Genomic DNA, 18,743 nt, shown 5'->3' with positions numbered 1-18,743 from the left:
CTCTCTCACCTGCCACCACGTAAGATGTGCCTTGCTTCCCCTTCACCTTCCACCGTGATTATAAGTTTCCCAAGGCCTCCCCAGCCATGCTGAACTGTGAGTCGATTAAGCCTCTTTTGTTTACAAATTACCCAGTCTCAGGAAGTATCTTTATAGCGTGTAAAAACAGACTAATACAATTTCTTAAAACACAGGGACATTCTCTTATATAACCATTGTTCAGTTAACAAAAATGAGAAATTGACATTGACACATTATGATTGCCTTATTCTAATTTCACCAATTGTCTTAATAATATCCTTTCTAGAAAAATATATATGTATATTTTGTGGTTGAGGGTTACATCTTGCATTTAGTTCTCATGTCTTATTAAACTCCATCAATCTGGAACAGTTTCTTCATCTTTCTTTATCTTTCATGACCTTGACATATGTTGAAGTTTTGAGCCAGTTATTTTGTAGAAAGTGGGTTTGTCTGCCATCCCTTATGATTAGATGGTGGGTATGCATTTTTGGTAGGAATTCAACAGAAGCCGTGTGCGCCCTTCTTAGTATATCATATCAGAAGACAGACTGTCAGTTTGCCCCATTACTAGGTGTGTTAACTGTGATCATTGGGTTAAGATGGTACCTGCCAGGATCTTCCACTGCAAAGTTACTATTTTCTCCTTTGTAATTAATAAACATCTTGTGAGGAGATAATTTCCTATAGGAATCCTGTTTATCATTCAACTTTCACCCACTGATTTTAGTGTTCATTGATTCTTCCCTGAATAAATTAGTACTATAATAATTGCCAATGTTGGTTTTCTAATTCCATCTTCCCTTCAATAGTGGGCATTCTTCTGTAAGGAAAAGTTTTCACTTCTCTGTTCATCCACTCATCTCTGTATTTGTTTATATCACCATGGGCTCCTGGATTCCGGTTTGCACACTTCCATTTTCTGCTTTTTCTCTCTGCTTAATGTAAGGATTAATGAGAACTCCCTGATTCCCAGGAAGAAAATGTAACCAGAGCTTTCTTAGGAAGAATGGAGAGAATTCAGTATAAGAACCATAAAGGTATGTCTGTGTAGTATGGACAATTTTAAAAAACAAACAAACAAAAAGAACCTCCAAGGGCAGGAGGTGCTGCCAGACTCAGGAGGGCACTGGAACTGTCTATGAGAAGCCGCTGAGATCCCAGGTAGTCTGTGCTCTCCATCTTTTGGCTCTGTTTCTCTCTGTACATCTAATGTCTCTGTACACCAGCTTTCTCTTGAGCGAAAAACGTGTCCCCTCCACCCACCCACCCACCTCCACTTGTTCCTGCATTTCTCTGTCCCAGATCCTGCAGAAAACAACTCTTTTCTCTCAGTTAGTCTCAATTCTGCAGTCCAGGGAGAGAGAATCGGATCAGTCTCCTGGGTTATTTTTCCACTCTGGTCCAACCAGCTGTAGCTGGCGTGGGAGATGGTTCACACAGTGAAAACATGGCTATCAAGAAGAGGGGTAAATTTCAGAGGTGGAACACTCCCTGCGAGCCCGAACCTCTTCCTGCTTTGTTGCAGTCTTCATAACGATTGCTTTAAAAGACTGCATTGATATAACATCATCTCCTCTCTTCTCTGCAGCTTTGACTTGCTAACTGAACTGGTGTAGAGGAGGGCTTAGCACTGATTTTGGGTGTTTATTTTCCTCAAAACTTCAATTCAGCCTGGGTTTCTTCAGCAGGAGGGCTCAGGGGAACCAGAGCCAGGGACCAGAGTCATTTCAGTGCAGGCAGCTTAAGAAATGAATATACCAGGCCAAGAATCCCCAAGTGTTCTTCCTGAACTCCTTCCTAGTGGAGCTCAAAGAGATGAAAAACGCAAGCCTGCTTTTCAGTTCTTATCAGGGAATTGCATAGACTTTCCTCTTTGTGTATGACTGAGGGCTTTTTATCATCATTTGTTCACTTCACAAATATTTATTTAGTATTTACTATATGCCAGGCACTCTTGTGGCAGTGGAAAATACAACTCTCATGGAACGTCTGTTCCAGAAGGAAAGACTGCCAATAAGCAATAAAATGGACAAAAGATATAGCATGTTAGAGAGTGGTAAGTACCACAGAGAAAAATGAAATGGAGAAAGGAAACACGAAAAGTTGAGGAGAGAGAATAACTGTGAGAGAGGGTGGCCAAGGGCAGCTTCATCTCATCAAGGGGGTGATTTTTTTTTTAGTACAGACCTGAAGGTAGCGAGTGCACAAGCCACATGGGCACCTGAGAACAGTGGCAGAACAATGGCAGGATGCTGGGAGGGCCGTTTTATCACCCACGCTGTTTAGAATTGTCAGCACATGGTGATTAAAAAAAAAAAAAAAAAAAGTAGGCTGGGCGCAGTGGCTCATGCCTGTAATCCCAGCACTTTGGGAGGCCAAGGCGGATGGATAACTTGAGGTCAGGAGTTAGAGACTAGCCTGGGGAACATGGTGAAACCCCGTCTCTACTAAAAATACAAAAATTAGCCGGGTGTGGTGGTGGGCACCTGTAATCCCAGCTGCTTGGGAGGCCGAAGCAGGAGAATCACTTGAACCCAGGGGGTGGAGGTTGCAGTGAGCCAAGATCGTGCCACTGCATCCCAACCTGGGTGACTGAGCGAGACTTTGTCTCAAAAAAAAAAAAGTAAATAGAAAACAGACAGACTTTTTAGTTGGCTTTAGAATTGTTAGACACCCTCTACAGAAAAGGCACCCCGATTGCTTGCACCCAGGTGGACTACTCCCTTCACCCTGCCCTTGTTACATCCTGGCTAGGGGTAAGCATTTCAGGCAGCTGAATGACCCAAAGTGGAAACACACTAGTGGGTTTGAGGATGACAGAAGAGCAAGTGGAGGAGTGCAATAGGAGGTGATGTTAGAGAGGTCAGGCGAGAGTGGATCCTGTAGGGTCATGGCAAGAACATGGACCTTGACTTTGAGTGACATGGGAGCCGCTGGAGGCTTCTGAGCAGAGGAGTAACATGATCTGACTTGCATTTTATTTTATTTATTTATTTGATAGAGAGTCTCGCTCTGTCGCCCAAGCTGGAGTGCAGTGGCACGATCTCAACTCACTACAGCCTCCGCCTCCCAGGCTCCAGTGACTCTCCTGCCTCAGCCTCCCAGGTAGCTGAGATTACAAGCAAGCGTCACCACACCTGGCTAATTTTTGTATTTTTAGTAGAGACAGGGTTTTGCCATGTTGGCCAGACTGGTCTCGAACTCCTGACCTCAGGTGATCCGCCCACCTCAGCCTCCCAAAGTGCTTGGATTACGGGTGTGAGCCACCACACCCAGCCTGACTTGCATTTTAACAGGGTCACTCTGCCTGCTGTGTGGAGAACACTCCACAGGGAGACGGGTGGAAATGAGGAGACCAGTTAGGAGGTTATTGTAACAATTTGGGGTAGTGGTGATGGTGGCTTAAACCAAGATGGGGTCAGTGGGAAATGGTGCTAAAAATCCTGCCAATTCTGGGTATTTTTAGAAGGCACAGCTGACAGCCTTCACCAGTAGCCCACTAAGTTATTAAGCATTACTAAAGTGTGATAGTCGTGATGCAAAATTAGAATATATCTAGAATGTACCAAAGACTTTAGTTTGGTATTATAAGAAGTCTGGCTACTTCATGTTGCAAATTTTATATCACTCATCACTCCCTGCAGAGTTAAAATTCTGCTGAGAAGTAGGAATCAGTGAGGTGCATGTCTATGTGGGTTTTTGGCACACCTAAGCGAACCTTGGTCAAAAGTATATAAGAGCTACTGATAGGCTGGGCCGCTGGGTGTGGTGGCTCCTGCCTGTAATCCCAGCACTTTGGAAGGGAAGGATCTCTTGAGGTCAGGAGTTCGAGACCAGCCTGAGCAACATAGGGAGATTTCATCTTTACACAAAATTTAAAAATTGGCCAGGCATGGTTGTGCATTCCTGTAGTCCCAGCTACTCAGGAGGCTGAGGTGGGAGGATCCCTTGAGGCTGGGAGTTGGAGGCTGCAGTGAGCTGTGACCACACCACTGCACTGCAGCATGGGCAATGGTGCAAGACTATGTCTCAAAAAAAAAAAAAAAAAAAAAAAAAAACCTGGGCGCAGTGGCTCATACCTGTAAACTCAACATTTTGGGAGGCTGAGGCAGGTGGATCGCCTGAGGTCAGGAGTTCAAGACCAGCCTGGCAAACACGGTGAAAGCCCATCTCTACTAAAAATACAAAATTAGCCCAGCATGGTGGCACATGCCTGTAATCCCAGCTACTAGGGAAGCTGAGGCAGGAGAATCGCGTGAACCTGGGAGCTGATGGTTCCAGTGAGCCGAGATCGCACCATTGCACTCCAGCCTGGGCAAAGCCTGCTGGGTTGGGCTGGGTAAGCTCTGAACACCAGTCTCGTGGCTTCAAGTCACACCTCCTAAGTGAAGCTCTGAACTTTCTCCAAGGACCGTCAGGGCTCGCCCGTGGGCAGAGGATGCCGACACTCACTGCTTTTGCTGGGTTTTATTGCAGGTAGACTACCGCATGAACATGATGCACATCCACGTGTTTGCAGCCTATTTTGGGCTGACTGTGGCCTGGTGCCTGCCAAAGCCTCTACCCAAGGGAACAGAGGATAAATATCAGGCAGCAACGAGCCCCAGTTTGTTTGCCATGCTGGGTAAGGACAAGGTGGGGTGAGTAGTCTAATACTTGGGCTGAGCAGAATGGCTCAGAAAAGGCTCTGGGTGAAAAATCTCCCTCCTTTACCAACTTCCCCTTGGTGTCTGAAACCCTTCCGTCATGATTCATTTCTTTGAGTAGTGTTTGCTAAATTCATACCTTTGAATCAAGCATTTGCTTTTAGGGACCTCTCTTCATTAATATCCACTAGAAAGGAGACACTCATTATGTGTGAGTTTAAATAAGTTTATCCAAATCCTTTGTTCTCAACTGAAAGGAGGGAATTGGACAAGTGAAGAAAGTAGGGCCCAGGGTGAAGGAACAAGGGTGGGAATAGTAATAATGTTGTACTTTGAAAATCTGTGAAAATGATGAACTTAGACTGCTGGGAGAGGCTTATAGAAAATCGGGCAGTGAGCTTGATAATAGTCAAAGGACTATCAGGCCACGGGGTCAAATTAAAGCAGCACATTCATTAAAATAATAGTAATAATAAGCATTTGGGCCAGGTGCGGTGGCTCAAGCCTGTAATCCCAGCACTTTGGGAGGCCGAGGCGGGTGAATCGCCTGAGGTCAGGAGTTTGAGACCAGCCTGTCTAACAGGGTGAAACCCCGTCTCTACTAAAAATACAAACAAATTTGCTGGGCGTGGTGGCACACGCCTGTAATAGCAGCTACCTGGGAGGCTGAGGCAGGAGAATCTCTTGAATCCAGGCGGCGGAGGTTGCAGTCAGCCAAGATCGCGCCACTGCACTCCAGCCTGGGTGACAGAGCAAGACTCCATCTCAATTAAAAAGAAAAAATAAATAAAAATAAGCATTTGACCATCACAGACCAGGTTCAGGAAGCGTGGGGTATGCAGACTTCAACCCTCTTGGCCTTTGTTTCCTTGTCTATAAAATATGGTTAACTGGTATCAGCTTGAGAGCTTGGAAGGAAGATGTGACTTGCCCATCTAGCTCTAAGTGACAAGGCTGAGACTCTCCAGCCCTAGGATTCTCATCCAAAAGCCCTCAAGGCTCAGACCTTTGGAGCAGGAGTGTGGTTCTCACCAACCACCCTCTCTGGCCCCCAGGCACCCTCTTCTTGTGGATGTTCTGGCCAAGTTTCAACTCTGCTCTGCTGATAGATCCAATCGAAAGGAAGAATGCCGTGTTCAACACCTACTATGCTCTAGCAGTCAGCGCGGTTACAGCCATCTCAGTGTCATCCTTGGCTCACCCCCGAGGGAAGATCAACATGGTGAGGAGGGCGCTGCCCTTGGGCAGCACTTGGGTCTAACAGGACTAACGTATTTATGCCCCTTCCCACCCCAGGGCCAGCGTGGGTTGGGAGAGGGCATGCCAGGTGGTGGAGCCATGTCTGCCTCTACAGTGGAGCTCTAGGAAGAACGCTGGGTGGTCACAGTGGGCCTGGGACTCAGGAGACTGTCCAGTGATCAAAGGCTTTCTGGGGGGAGTGGTTAAATCCATCCATGCTAACATGAAACACACCTGAGTTTGAACCTCGTTTCTGCTAGTTGCTAAAGCCAGTCACCGTGAGCGAGAGTCAGCAGCAACAGACTAGACTAGAAATTGCCAGCCTCTCTCTTCCCCACAACAAATTTCAAGAATGGAACCATCAGAATCAGAAGTAGAGAAGTATATGACACTAGCCATGTGGCCCTGGTCAAGCCACTTCAACCTTTTGAGTCTCAATGGCTTCATCTGTAAAGTGGGAATTAAGAAATGGTGCATGTAAAGTGCTTAACGGGGAGTAAGTACTAGGCAAACATTAGCTGCTGCTGTTAATACAGACAGGAAATGGTGTGTGTGAGTCTTGTGGGCAAAGATAGGTGAGAGGGGAGACAAAACAGATTCTTGTGATGATGGGGGCAGGGGGTCCAGCCGGTGGTATTGGAGGGAAATCTGGACAGACCAGTGGTGGGGCTGGGGTGGGAGGGGCTGGAGTGGAAAGAATGTGGCCACAGATGACAGCTTCACAGCAGAATTCAGTGCTAAGAGGAAGTGAGTGGCCATGGGTTCCATGGTGACAGCAAGTCTAAGACATCCAGCAAGGCAGGAGTGGGTGTCAGCTCAGGGAAGCCCAGAGGTTAATCCTAGGTGAGAGCTAAGGGTGTTAGACGAGAGCAAGGCAAGGCTCCGGTTCTGGAGCAGTGAAGGACGTAGCAGAGCTATGACCCAGGAACAAGGCCCAGCTTATTGGAACTGGGCCCAGTCATACAGGGTGGCACAGGCACCACGTAGCCAATAATAATAATAAAAACAATAACAATGATTTGTGTCTACTGGGCATTTATTCATGTTCTATGCCAGACACTGGGCTAAGAGCTTTATATGTGGAAAGTCATTTAATCCTTACAATAACCTTATGAAGAAGATACATCCAAAACCCCATTCTTCTAGGCCAGGTGCAGTGGCTCACACCTGTAATCCCAATATTTTGGGAGGCTGAGGCAGGAGGATTGGTTGAGGCCAGGAGTTCAAGACCAGCCCAGGCAACATAGCGAGACCCTGTCTCTAAAAAATAAAACAAAAACCCATTCTTCCCACTGCCCAGGGACACATCACTAATAAGTGCAATGGATGCCAGGATGCTGAGCACCTGGACTTCCCAGCTCATTCCCTAAATGCTGCACAATCAAGGTAACTGTGCCCTGGGCCTAAGAGGCAGTAGTGTGCTGGCCCATCATGTCCATTGATGAAGGACATGTAGTTCTAACACAGGGGAGAGGTGGTTTCAGGATCAGCAAAGCAGGGAGGATGTTACAGGGTTGCCTTGTTCCCAGCGTGCTGGTCACTTGTAGCAAGATGGTGTTCTCTCTCTACCTTGCTTTCTTTACCCACAAGCTATTTCTTTGCAGACTTATATGCACAATGCAGCATTGGCAGGAGGCGTGGCTGTGAGTGCCTCATGTCACGAGATCCATTCTCCTTGGATTGCCATGGTGCTGGGTCTTGTGGCTGGTCTGATCTCCATCGGGGGAGCCAAGTGCCTGCCGGTAAGAGACTAGACAACTAACCCCCTCTGCTTTGGCTGAAGGCCAGCAGGGTGCTGGGACCTGATGGGCCACTATGCAGTGCACAGCTGCATTAGGCAGGTGTTGGTGCATTCTCATGTTGGCTTCAACACCTAGTGAGGGGGGATCCACCCTGGCTCGGTGGTGCATTTGTTAGGATGCTGGGGAGCAGGTGACAGAACCCATTTGAGCTTGCTTGGGCATTGGGGAGAATTTGTTATAAGGCTACTGGGGTGTCACAGAACTCAAGGACAGGGACTGGAGTGTTGTGGGGAGCCCAGAAGCCCCTGTTTTACTTCTTTCTTTGCTTTTCCTGAATATCTGCTTTATTCTTACTCTATAGACCTGCTTCCTCCTCTTCCACCCCACATGGTGGGATGTAGTTTTTGCTTCGAGAAAGCAGCCTGGTGGAATCTCTTGGCCCCAATCCCAAATTCTCTGGAGAAGAGGCTCTTTGGTTTAACTTGGATAATGTTGTCTTCAGCTGGGGGTGGGCACATTGTGCATACATGGCTGCTGCTGGGGAACCATGTAGATGATGTGAGAGGAGCATCACCCGGAAGAGGGCGCTGGGCGGATGTCCAGGTCGTGTCCACTTCTGATTGTTTAATTATTCTTCTAAGTGGATGGATCTTTCTTCAATACTCAGCAAATCCTGATCATTCCAGAATAATTCATTATAGCCAATTGGTTATAATGTGCTTCTCTAAGGTTATAATGTGTGTCCCTAAATATTTAGGGACAACAAATCTTCATGGGTTTGAAGACTTGATGGTGGAAAAAGGAGTATATTTTTGAAGGCTGGATTTTGATGAACAGTGATTATACAGGGAGTCCATTTCAACCTGAAATTAGGAAAAACTGGCCGGGCGCAGTGGCTCACGCCTGTAATCCCAGCACTTTGGGAGGCCGAGACGGGCAGATCGCCTGAGGTCGGGAGTTCAAGACCAGCCTGGTCAACATGGCGAAACCCATCTCTACTAAAAGTACAAAAATTAGCCAGGCATGGTGGCGGGCACCTGTCATCTTAGCTACTTGGGAGGCTGAGATGCGAGAATCACTTGAACCTGGGAGGCAGAGGTTGCAGTGAGCCGACATCGTGCCACTGCACTCCAGCCTGGACGACAGAGCAAGACTCTGTCTCAAAAAAAAAAAAAAAAGTGTTTTATATACACATTGGAATATTATTTAGCCATAAAGAGAATGAAATCCTGTCATTTGCAGCAACATGGATGGAACTGGAGGCCATTAAAAAATAAAATAAAATAAATAAGGAAAAACTGATCAATAGTTTGATTTGACCAAAACCAGGGCAAATCTGATTTTCATCTTTGCAAGGGGAGCAAATTTCTTTTATCTCATCTGGCTTTGAAACCCTGAAATGAAAGGAGGAAAGGCAGAAAAAGGAACACATAGCAAGTTATCATCAGGCTCAGTGCCCATCACATTCCCTGAGCCTGCTTCCTTGACTTCATCCCTGGCAGGACTATTCAAAGATGATTCACTCATTCATCCATATATTCATTCATTCATCATTCCTTCATTCAACACATACGTTTTAACATTCATCCTGCTTTTCAAGCTATAGTTTAGTGAGGGAAATGGATAAACACAATACAGTGTGAGAACAGTTACAGGGCACATCTAAGCTAGCCCGGGGTGGGTCCGGAAATGCTTCCCGGAGCAGAGGAAATAGTTGACAGCCAAGTGTTGACAGATAAGTAGTATTAGCCAGGGAGAGACATGGGGAATGTATTCCAGGCAGAAGGAACAATGTGTATTAAAGGTTATTGGTAAGAAGAGTGTGTGGCCCAACCAGGAAACAGACATTCTAAAGGCATAGGGTCCACCCAGGAGCATGGTGGACCCAGATCCCTGAAAGATGGGAGGTGCTCAGGCACACTTCCTGGGCTAGTTGAGGAGTCTGGATTTTTATTATTATTATTATTATTTTTTTGAGATGGAGTCTAGTTCTGTCACCCAGGCAGAAGTGGCACAATCTTGGCTCACTGAAGCCTCCACCTCCTGGGTTCAAGTGATTCTCCTACCTCAGCCTCCTGAGTAGCTGGGATTACAGGTGCCCAACACCATGCCTGGCTAATTTTCATGTATGTGTGTATGTGTGTGTTTGCTGTTGTTGTTGTTTTTTGAGATGGTGTTTTGCTCTGTTGCCCAGGCTGAAGTGCAGTGGTGCGATCTTGGCTCACTGCAAGCTCCGCCTCCTGGGTTCATGCCATTCTCCTGCCTCAGCCTCCCGAGTAGCTGGGACTACAGGCGTCCACCACCATGCCCAGCTAATTTTTTGTGTTTTAGTAGAGATGGGGTTTTGCCATGTTGGACATGCTGGTCTTGAACTCCCAACTTCAGGTGATCCGCCCACTTCAGCCTCCCAAAGTGGTGGGATTACAGGCTTGAGCCACCACGCCCGACCTGGATTTTTATTCTGAAGACTAATGGGGATTCTAAGGAAGGAACCAGCCTGATAGAATTTGCATTTGTGTCCACATCTGCTGGCTCATGGCTGTGTGGGAGGCTGAGTGATGGGGAGGAAGGATTACTGAATGGGGATCTGGAGGTGTGGCCTCATGCTTTGTTTCTAACCAGCTGTGTTGTCTTTGGAATGGTGCTTAAATTTGGGCTACACCAGTGGGTCTCGGTCACCCCCAGGGGACATCTGACAATGTCTGGAGGCATTCTTGGTTGACATAGTGGGGTGGGGGCTGCTACTGGCAGCTAGTGGGGAGAGACCAGGGATGCTGCTTAACATCCCACAGTGCACAGGGCAGCCCCCATCACAAGGAACTATCAGCTGAAACTGTGCATAGTGCCTACACTGGACCCTTGCTACTGAAAGTGTGGCCCGTGGACCAGCAGCATTGGCATCACCTGGGACCTTGTTAGAAATGCTCTTAGACCCCACCCCACATCCACTAAAGCCCACTGTTCATTTCAACAAACTCCCCGATGATGTGAGTGCACATTCAATCTGAGAAGGGCTTCTTTAAGTTGAGCCTTAGTGCCCATCCCCCTTTGGTGGCCCCAGATGCCAAGGGTGTGTGAAAGGGGTGGGTAGGGAATATGGGTCTCACCTGCCAATCTGCTTATATTAACACTTGTCCACAGGTGTGTTTTAACCGAGTGCTGGGGATTCACGAGAGCCACAGCGTGCACTACACCTTCGGCTTGCCGGGTCTGCTTGGAGAGATCACCTGCATTGTGCTGATGGCGCTTCGTGTCGTCTGGGCCAGCAGTAACATGTGGGTCACTGGGCTTACCCGCCATCCCCGTAGCACTCCCCTCCAACTCAGGAAGAAATGTGCGCAGAGTCCTTAGCTGGGGCGTGTGCATTCAGGGCCAGGTGCTCAGTTGGCTTCAGTAAATGTTTGTTGGCTGATTTATTCAGAAATTCTGCCCAGCCCCTACCTTGGATGGATTTATCACCTCTCCAGGCCACCTCTTCTTTCCAAATAGGGCAGCCTAGGTGTAGGACAAAGGCGCGAAATCTGAGACCCCACAAAGACAGAGCAGGTCAAATAGGCCCAAGCCAATTAAGACTGTGGTTCAGGTCATGATGCAGAGCTTTGCTGTGGACCTGCTCCCACTGCGTACTAGCTGGGCACGCGGCTTAACCTTTCTCGGCCTCAGTCACCCCACTGTAAATGGAGATAATGATACTGTCTCCGCTCATAGGGCTATTGGGATGCTACTGGATTTAACAAGTGAATGCAGGAACATGCTAAGCACAGCCCGTCCCTGAGGCCCAGAGAGGGGTGGACTTTGGCTGAGGTCTCACTGTGAGGTGGGAATGTGGGCCTCCAGACCAGAGGGAGGTCCTGTGGCCCCTAGACAGTGGACAGCAATGGTCAGTTTGACACACCAGAGCCCTGGCCATTACCTCCTGGATGTTGTGTGAATATTTTCTGGACATGGCTTATATAAAATGAAAAAGTGAATTGGGTGCAATATAGGGATGGATTTTTAAAGATGAACTGATAGCCTGATGATAATCATATTCACTGATAACATTTACTACTGTTATTGACTGCTTTATAAGTGTTGAGCATTAGGCTAAAAACCATTATATGTGTTATCTCCTTGAATTCTCACAACTGCCTACTGAGGTATTCTCAGACTCTAAGAAATGATATTTAGGAGAAGTTATCTGCCCAAGATCACTGGGTTGGAACCTGGCTGTAAAAATGGCTGAAGCAGGTGATGAGGAGCTGATGTATTTGGAGGTGTCTCAGAGAAATCATGGAGGTGCTGGGGTTCCTTCTGGTTCTTGGATGCCTTATACAGAGACAACCATAGCCCCAAATTATAGGGATCACATAACAGTGGGTGAGACATCCTTGCTTGGGGTGAGGAGGGGATGACCTGTGTGAAGCAAGGCGCCTCTGTCATGGGTTCCAGTGATGTGTCTGCCACTGTCTTAATAACTGCAATTCTAAGCAGAAGCTTTCCTCCCTCTGGGCCTGAGAGTTCCCCTCCGTAAGATGAGGACTTGACCTAGCAAGGTCCCACTCGGATGCCTGTAGAGAACAGGCAGGGGAGGTTAGGAAAAAAAAGCCCGTGAAGGAAGGGAGCTCTTCAGCTCGCACCCACCATCACAGTGCAGGGACCCAGGCTCAGTGTTGCCGGATCCAATGACTTCTCAAGAGAAGCTTGAAATCTAGAGTTTTGCATGTGCTCTCCCAAGTACTGGCGGAAAATTCAAGATTGTTAGTAACACTGTGTGGCTAAATTCTGCTTGTGGGCTGTCTAGATCCCCAATTCTATGATTCTGTGGTTCTCTGGAAGCATTGGTTCTCCACAGCGCCTGCGTCACCTGGAAGCTTGTTAGAAATGCAAGCCCTACCTGTGGCCCCACCTCAGACCTACCCAGTCAGAAATCTGGGGGTGGGACCTAGCAGTTCATGTTTTAACAAGCCTCACAGGTATTCTCTTGCAAGCTCAAGTTTTAGAACCACTTACCTATAGCCAAAAAAGAAAAAACCAATCAGTGGTTTGCTGGTAAAGGATTAACTTAACAACTGGCTCTCCAAGAAGATAAAGCCTTGATTGGTAACACTTGCAATTTCTATGGTACAAACGCTTCCCACATGACTGAGTTCAAGCTGTCAAGGAGACATCACTGCACATGGACTTGGGAAGAGATGAGAACAATCAGCCCACTGAGCCTATGGGAACTGGCTCCAGCACATCTCTGCAAGTCAACTCTCATCAGGGTGAGTGAGTTGAGGACCAAGAAGCAGTTATCCTCTTGCCTTTGCAGGACCCAGGCAAAGGGAAGGGCATAGTGACTGATGATCTCTCATCCAGAGGCCTTTGGTCTGCTGAGAGTAAAAGGTGTGGGCTTCACCAGGCGTGAAGCCAGCCTTGCAGCCTTGGTCATGGTACTCAAATTCTCTAAATCTCAGTTTTCTATCTGTAAAATGAGAAAATAAGACCTGTGTCACAGGGTTGCTGTGCAGATTTAGCAACAGAACATAGCCCCTTTCTCTATGATGAGTGATGCTGCATCAGTATGAGGACATCTCTATGTAATGGAAAGATGGAGAGAGGATTAAGGGCAAAGTCAGAACACTTAATAGGAACTGTGGATTAGCTACTTGGTGGCATTGGGCAAGTCAGTTAACTTTGTATTAATTCCACAAACAATATTTCCCAATTTCCTATTCAGATGAGCATATGTGATTGAGTCAGATGCTGTGATCAGAGCCAGGATGGAGCATTTCTCACAAACTGTGGGATTTTTAAGTGATGGGAAGGCACACTGAAATGGCATTGAATCATGAGGTGCAGATATTCTTTTTCAATTCTCAATCCTCTGATTACATCAGGGAGAAAAGAAAGTCCCCACTTAGGCTGAGAATCTCTGTACCCTTCTAGCTCTTGTTAACCACTCTTTTGAATAGCAGAGAAAACCTCAGGCTGCCATATCTGGGAGAGATTTTAGCAACATTTTGTTTTCATTATATCTCTTTTTGCAGCTACCTCCCATTTCCCTTCCATTTTAAGCTAGTAACACAGTTTTCTTTTAAATTCATTTATTTAAATGTAAAAATAAGTCTATTTGGAGAAAAAAAATTTAAATAGCATCTCTGGAATGCCAATATGGCTAAATTCATGAATGTTGTCCTCAAATGCTGAAATCTGGGAAGCATCTGGCCAAGCTTTGTGGACAGGCCTGCCTAGTTTGAATCCCAAGAGCCACCCATTCCAAGCCACAAAACATTGGAATTCTTGGTTCACTTCCCTAACCTGAACTTGCCCTCTGTGAAATAGGGACACTAATAGCTCACTCACAGGGCTGCTATGAGGACGTGTGTTGAGTGAGGTCTGGCCAGGAAAGACCCCGTGCAGGGAGACTGTTATCATGGTGATGGATTTCTGCTTCATTCATTTCTTTTTCCAGACAGCATCATATAGAATGAGTTGTGGGGTGGCAGTCAGCAGATTTGGGTTTATCCTTTATTCTGCCACTTATTACTTAAAAAACAACAAAAAACAACCCCAACTTGTATAGTATAAGCTATATCCAGAAAAGTACAGATATCATACAAGTACCATTTGATGAATCTTCTGATATCCCTACATAACCAACACCCAGAACCTCTTCATGCCTCATTCTAGGATAACCACTAACCTGACTTCTAACAGCATCAGTCAGTTTTTGTCTGTTTTTGTACATTATATATGTGATGGTTTGAATGTGTCCCCCAAATTTCATGTGCTGGAAACTTAATCCTTCAATTCATATGTTGATGGTATTTGGAGGAATGGCCTTTGGGAGGTAATTAGGATTAGACAAGCTCATGGGGTGAGGTATGATGGGACTGGTGACTAAGAAGAAGAGAAAGAGAAATCTGAGCTGGCATGCTCTTGCCCTCTCACCGTGTGATGACTTCTCCATGTTACGATACAGCAAGAAGGCCCTCACCAGATGGTGACACCATGCTTTTGGACTTCCCGGCCTCCAGAACTGTGAGCTAAATAAATTTATTTTCTTTATAATTGCCCAGTTTGATATTTTGTCATACCAACAGAAAATGGACGAAGAAAGAAAGTTAATGCAAGAAGTAGAGTTTTTGCTGTAACAGATTCCCAAAAATGTAGAAGTGGCTTTGGAACTGGGTGATGGGAATAGGTTGGAAGAGTTTTGAGCAGGCTAGAAAAAGCCTGTATTGTGAAGAATGGAGCTTAGGCCAGGCATGGTGGCTCAAGCTTGTAATCCCAGCGCTTTGGGAGGCTGAAGCAGGAGGATCACCTGAGGTCAGGAGTTCGAGACCAGCCTGGCTAACATGGTGAAACCCCATTTCTACTAAAAATACAAAAAATTAGCTGAGTGTGGTGGTGCACACCTGTAATCCCAGCTATTCAGGAGGCTGAAGCAGGAGAATCATTTGAACCCGGGAGGCAGAGGTTGCAGTGAGCTGAGATCGTGCTATTGCACTCCAGCTTGGGCAACAAGAGTGAAACTCCATCTCAAAAAAAAAAAAGAAAAAAAGAATGGAGCATTAAAGACAGTTCTGCAGTTCTGGTGAGGGCTTAAAAGAAGACCCCAGAACTAGGGAAAGTCTGGAACTTCTTACTGGTTACTTAAGTCACTGAGATCAGAATGCTGATAGAAATGTGACTGGTAAAGGCCATTCTGATGAGGTCTCAGGTGGAACTGAAGAACCACGTGTTGGAAACTGGAGCAAAGGTCATCCTTTTTATAAAGAAGCAAAGATCTTAGCTGAACTTCATCTGTGCCAGAGTGATTTATGGAAGGCAGAAAATTGTGTAGGTCAGCCATGTTGTAGAGAATGAAAGAACATTTTCAGCTGAGAAAACAAAGTGAGGATGTGACCAAGCTACCGATTCATAAGAAAATTAGTACACATAGAACAAAGCCAGAGGCCGTTCATCAGGACAAGGGAGAAAAACTCCAAAGGCATTTCAGAGATCTTCAAGGCTGCCCTTCCTGTTACTGGCCCAGAGTTTTAAGAGGGCAGAATGGCAGCTGCTGCCCAGGCTGCCTTGGTCTCTGCTCCCCACATTCTGGTGCAGCATTCCTCAGCCATCCCAGCTGTGGCTCAAGTGGCCCCAGGTGTGATGTGGAAGGTAAAAGTCATAAAGCTTGGCAGCATCCACATGGCACTAATTTTGAAGGTGTGCAGAATGCAAAAGCTGAGGGGGCATTGCCTTCTTCCACCTGTATTTCAAAGGATGCTATGAACAGCCACCACAGAGAGCCCCCTAGCAGAGCAGTGTCTAGTGGAGCTACAAGGGTGGGGCCACTGCCAATTCCCCAGAACGGGAGAGCTATCATAGTGCAATGCCACCTTGGGAGAACTGCAGGCATGAGACTCCAACCTGTGAGAACTGCAGCATGGGCAGAGCCCAGCAAAACCACAGGGGCAGGGCTCCCCAAAGCTTCGGGGGTCCAAATTTCATAGTGTGCCCAGGAGGTGGCACATAGAGTAAAAGATCATTCTGAAGGTTTAAGGTTTAATGTTGTTTTCTGTGTTGGGTTTTGTACTTTCTTGGAACCAGTTACCCTTTTTTCCTTGCCTCTTTCTCCTTTTAGAATGGGAATGTCTGTCCTATGCCTGTTCCACTGTTGTATTTTGGAAGTAGATAACTTGTTTTGATTTTACAGGCTCACAGCCAGAGGGAATCTCCCATAATGAATTGTACCTTAAGTCTCACCCACATCTGATTTAGATGAGACCATGGACTTTGGACTTTTCAGTTGGTGCTGGAACAAGTTAAGACTTTGGGGGTTGTCTAAATGTGGTGTTTCATGCCTGTAATCCCAGTGATTTGGGAGGCCGAGGTGGGAGGATTGCTTGAGCCCAGGAGTTCAAGACCAGCCTGGGCAACATAGTGAGACCTGTCTCTGCAAAAAAATAAAAATAAAAAAATTAGCCAGGCATTGTGGCATGTGCCTGTAGTTCTAGCTACTTAGGAAGCTGAGGTGAGAGGATCACTTGAGCCCAGGAGTTTGAGGCTGCGGTGAGCTATGGTCATGCCACTGCATTCCAGCCAGGGCAACAGAGTGAGATTCTGTCTCTACAAATAAAATTAAATAAACGTAGCTGGATATGGTGGCACACATCTGTGGTCCTAGCTACTCAGGAGGCTGAGACAGGAGAATTACTTGAGCCCAGGAGTTTGAGGCTGCAGTGAGCTATGATCATGCCACTGCATTCCAACCTGGATGATAGAGTAAAATCCCATCTCTAAAAAAAAACTTTGGGGCTATTGAGGTGAATTTTGCATGTGAGAAGGACATGCATTTTGGGGGCTGGGGCAGAATGCTCTGGTTTGAATGCATCCCTCAAATTTCATGTGTTGGAAACTTAATTTCTAAATTCATGTGTTGATGAAATTGGAGGTGAGGTCTTTGGGAGGTAACTAGGATTAGATAAAGTTACCAGGGCGGGGCCCCTGTGATGAGACTGGTGGCTTACAAGAGGAAGAGAGACCTGAACTGACATGCTCTTGCCCTCTTGCCATGTGATACCCTCTGCCATGTTATGGCACAAGAAGAAGGTCCTCAACAGATGCCAGCAGCATGCTCTTGGACTTCCCAGCCTCCAGAACCATGAGCTATATATACTTATTTTATAAATTACCCATTCTGTGGTATTCTGTTATAGCAACCGAAAATGAACTGAGATAATATACATGGAATCATACAGTAAGTCTGTGCTTTTGTATGCTTTTTTACTCAACATTGTAGTTGTGAGATTCATCCAGGTTGTTAAGCATTGCTGTACCCTTTTTCCACTGGGATATAGTGTTGTGTTATGCTTGGGTCTTAATTTATAAAGGTGACTGAGTGACATTTTCTTCTAGTATTATTGGAAGGAAAGTTTTGTTGTTCACAGTTCCCCTGTAAATAAGAGGCAGAACACATCATGCAGGGCTACACAAAACTGTATCACCCAGGGACCAGGCAGCAGAAGGAGAGGGGGAACTGGGACTACGCCTTTATGAAAAAGAGTGGTGGGAGAGTAACTGGGTGAGGGCATCCACTAATGGCCAGGAAGTGAAAACACTTATGTTGGAGTTTGTAGCTGAGGGGTTTATGAATTTCCCATGCCTGAGAAAGCTGACTTGCAAGAAAATGAGATAAACAACTTTGGCCATTAGTGTGGCCCCGTGATAAATGAATGCCAAGTAGACAAATAGAGAATCTGAGAAAAGATAGTTGGAACAAGTGTGCCATTGTGTGAATACAGCAGAATTTATTTATCCATTATTGAGGAAGATTGGGTAGTTTCCAGTTTGGAGCTATTAGGAATATTCTAGTATTGCTCCTATGAACATTCTAGCACTTTTATTTTTGGAACACACGAATGCACTTCCATTGATTATATGCCTAGACGTGAAATTGTTGAATTATACAGTATTCACACAGTCAGCTTTAGTGGCTACTGCTAAACAATTTTCTCTAGTAGTTTGTGCCAATCTAATCCCCAGAAGCTCCTTTTACTCCACATTTTGCCAACACTTGGTGTTTTCCTGCTTTATGATTAGTCATTTAGGAATCAAACCTGTTGCTTAAATTTTGCTATCTCTAATAACTAACTAAATGGAGCACTTTTCATCTGATTTTGGACAGTTGAATATCTTTTCTTGTGAAATGTCTATTCAAGTTAGTTTGCCCATTTTCTATGGTGGTGTTTGGTCTTTTTCTTATTGATTTGTAGGAATTTCTTACGTATCCTGAATATGAATCCCACTTTGTGGGTTACCTTTTTCCTTCTTTCTTTCTTTTTGAAAAGGAGTCTCCCTCTGTCACCCAGGCTGGGATGCAATGGCGCTAGCTCACTGCAACCTCTTCCTCCCAGGTTCAAGCAATTCTCATGCTTCAGCCTCCTGAGTAGCTTAGATTACAGGCACATGCCACCATGCCCAGCTAACTTTTGTATAGACGAAATAATTTTTGATAGAGACAGGGTTTTGCCATGTTGGCCAGGCTGATCTTGAACTCCTGGCCTCAACTTTGGCCCACCTTGGCCTCCCAGAGTCCCAGGATTACAGTTGTGAGCCACCGTGCCCAGCCCACCTTTTACTT

At 46.1% G+C, this 18,743-nt stretch overlaps 1 protein-coding gene across 7 annotated transcripts in view; it reads left to right on the top strand.

The window, feature by feature from the left end:
• LOC101000761 (RH-like protein) overlaps window positions 1–18,743 on the top strand; it is a 66,949-nt gene that overhangs the window by 31,794 nt on the left and 16,412 nt on the right. For 4 of the 7 annotated variants that reach the window (XM_009201986.4, XM_009202003.4, XM_009201994.4 and 1 more), the window contains exons 4-7: window positions 4,501–4,648; window positions 5,726–5,892; window positions 7,514–7,651; window positions 10,793–10,926. In XM_009201986.4, the coding sequence (XP_009200250.2) occupies window positions 4,501–4,648; window positions 5,726–5,892; window positions 7,514–7,651; window positions 10,793–10,926 (587 nt within the window). Of the gene's footprint in view, window positions 1–4,500; window positions 4,649–5,725; window positions 5,893–7,513; window positions 7,652–10,792; window positions 12,898–18,743 lie in introns of all 7 variants that reach the window. The other 3 variants (XM_009201989.4, XR_001902211.2, XM_009202012.4) reach the window with 3 other exon arrangements.

The sequence above is a fragment of the Papio anubis genome, chromosome 1 (assembly GCF_008728515.1).
Source record: "Papio anubis isolate 15944 chromosome 1, Panubis1.0, whole genome shotgun sequence".
Classification (NCBI taxonomy): domain Eukaryota; kingdom Metazoa; phylum Chordata; class Mammalia; order Primates; family Cercopithecidae; genus Papio; species Papio anubis.
Note: the sequence above shows the minus strand (reverse complement) of the source record. Positions and strands in the feature narration are given on the sequence as shown.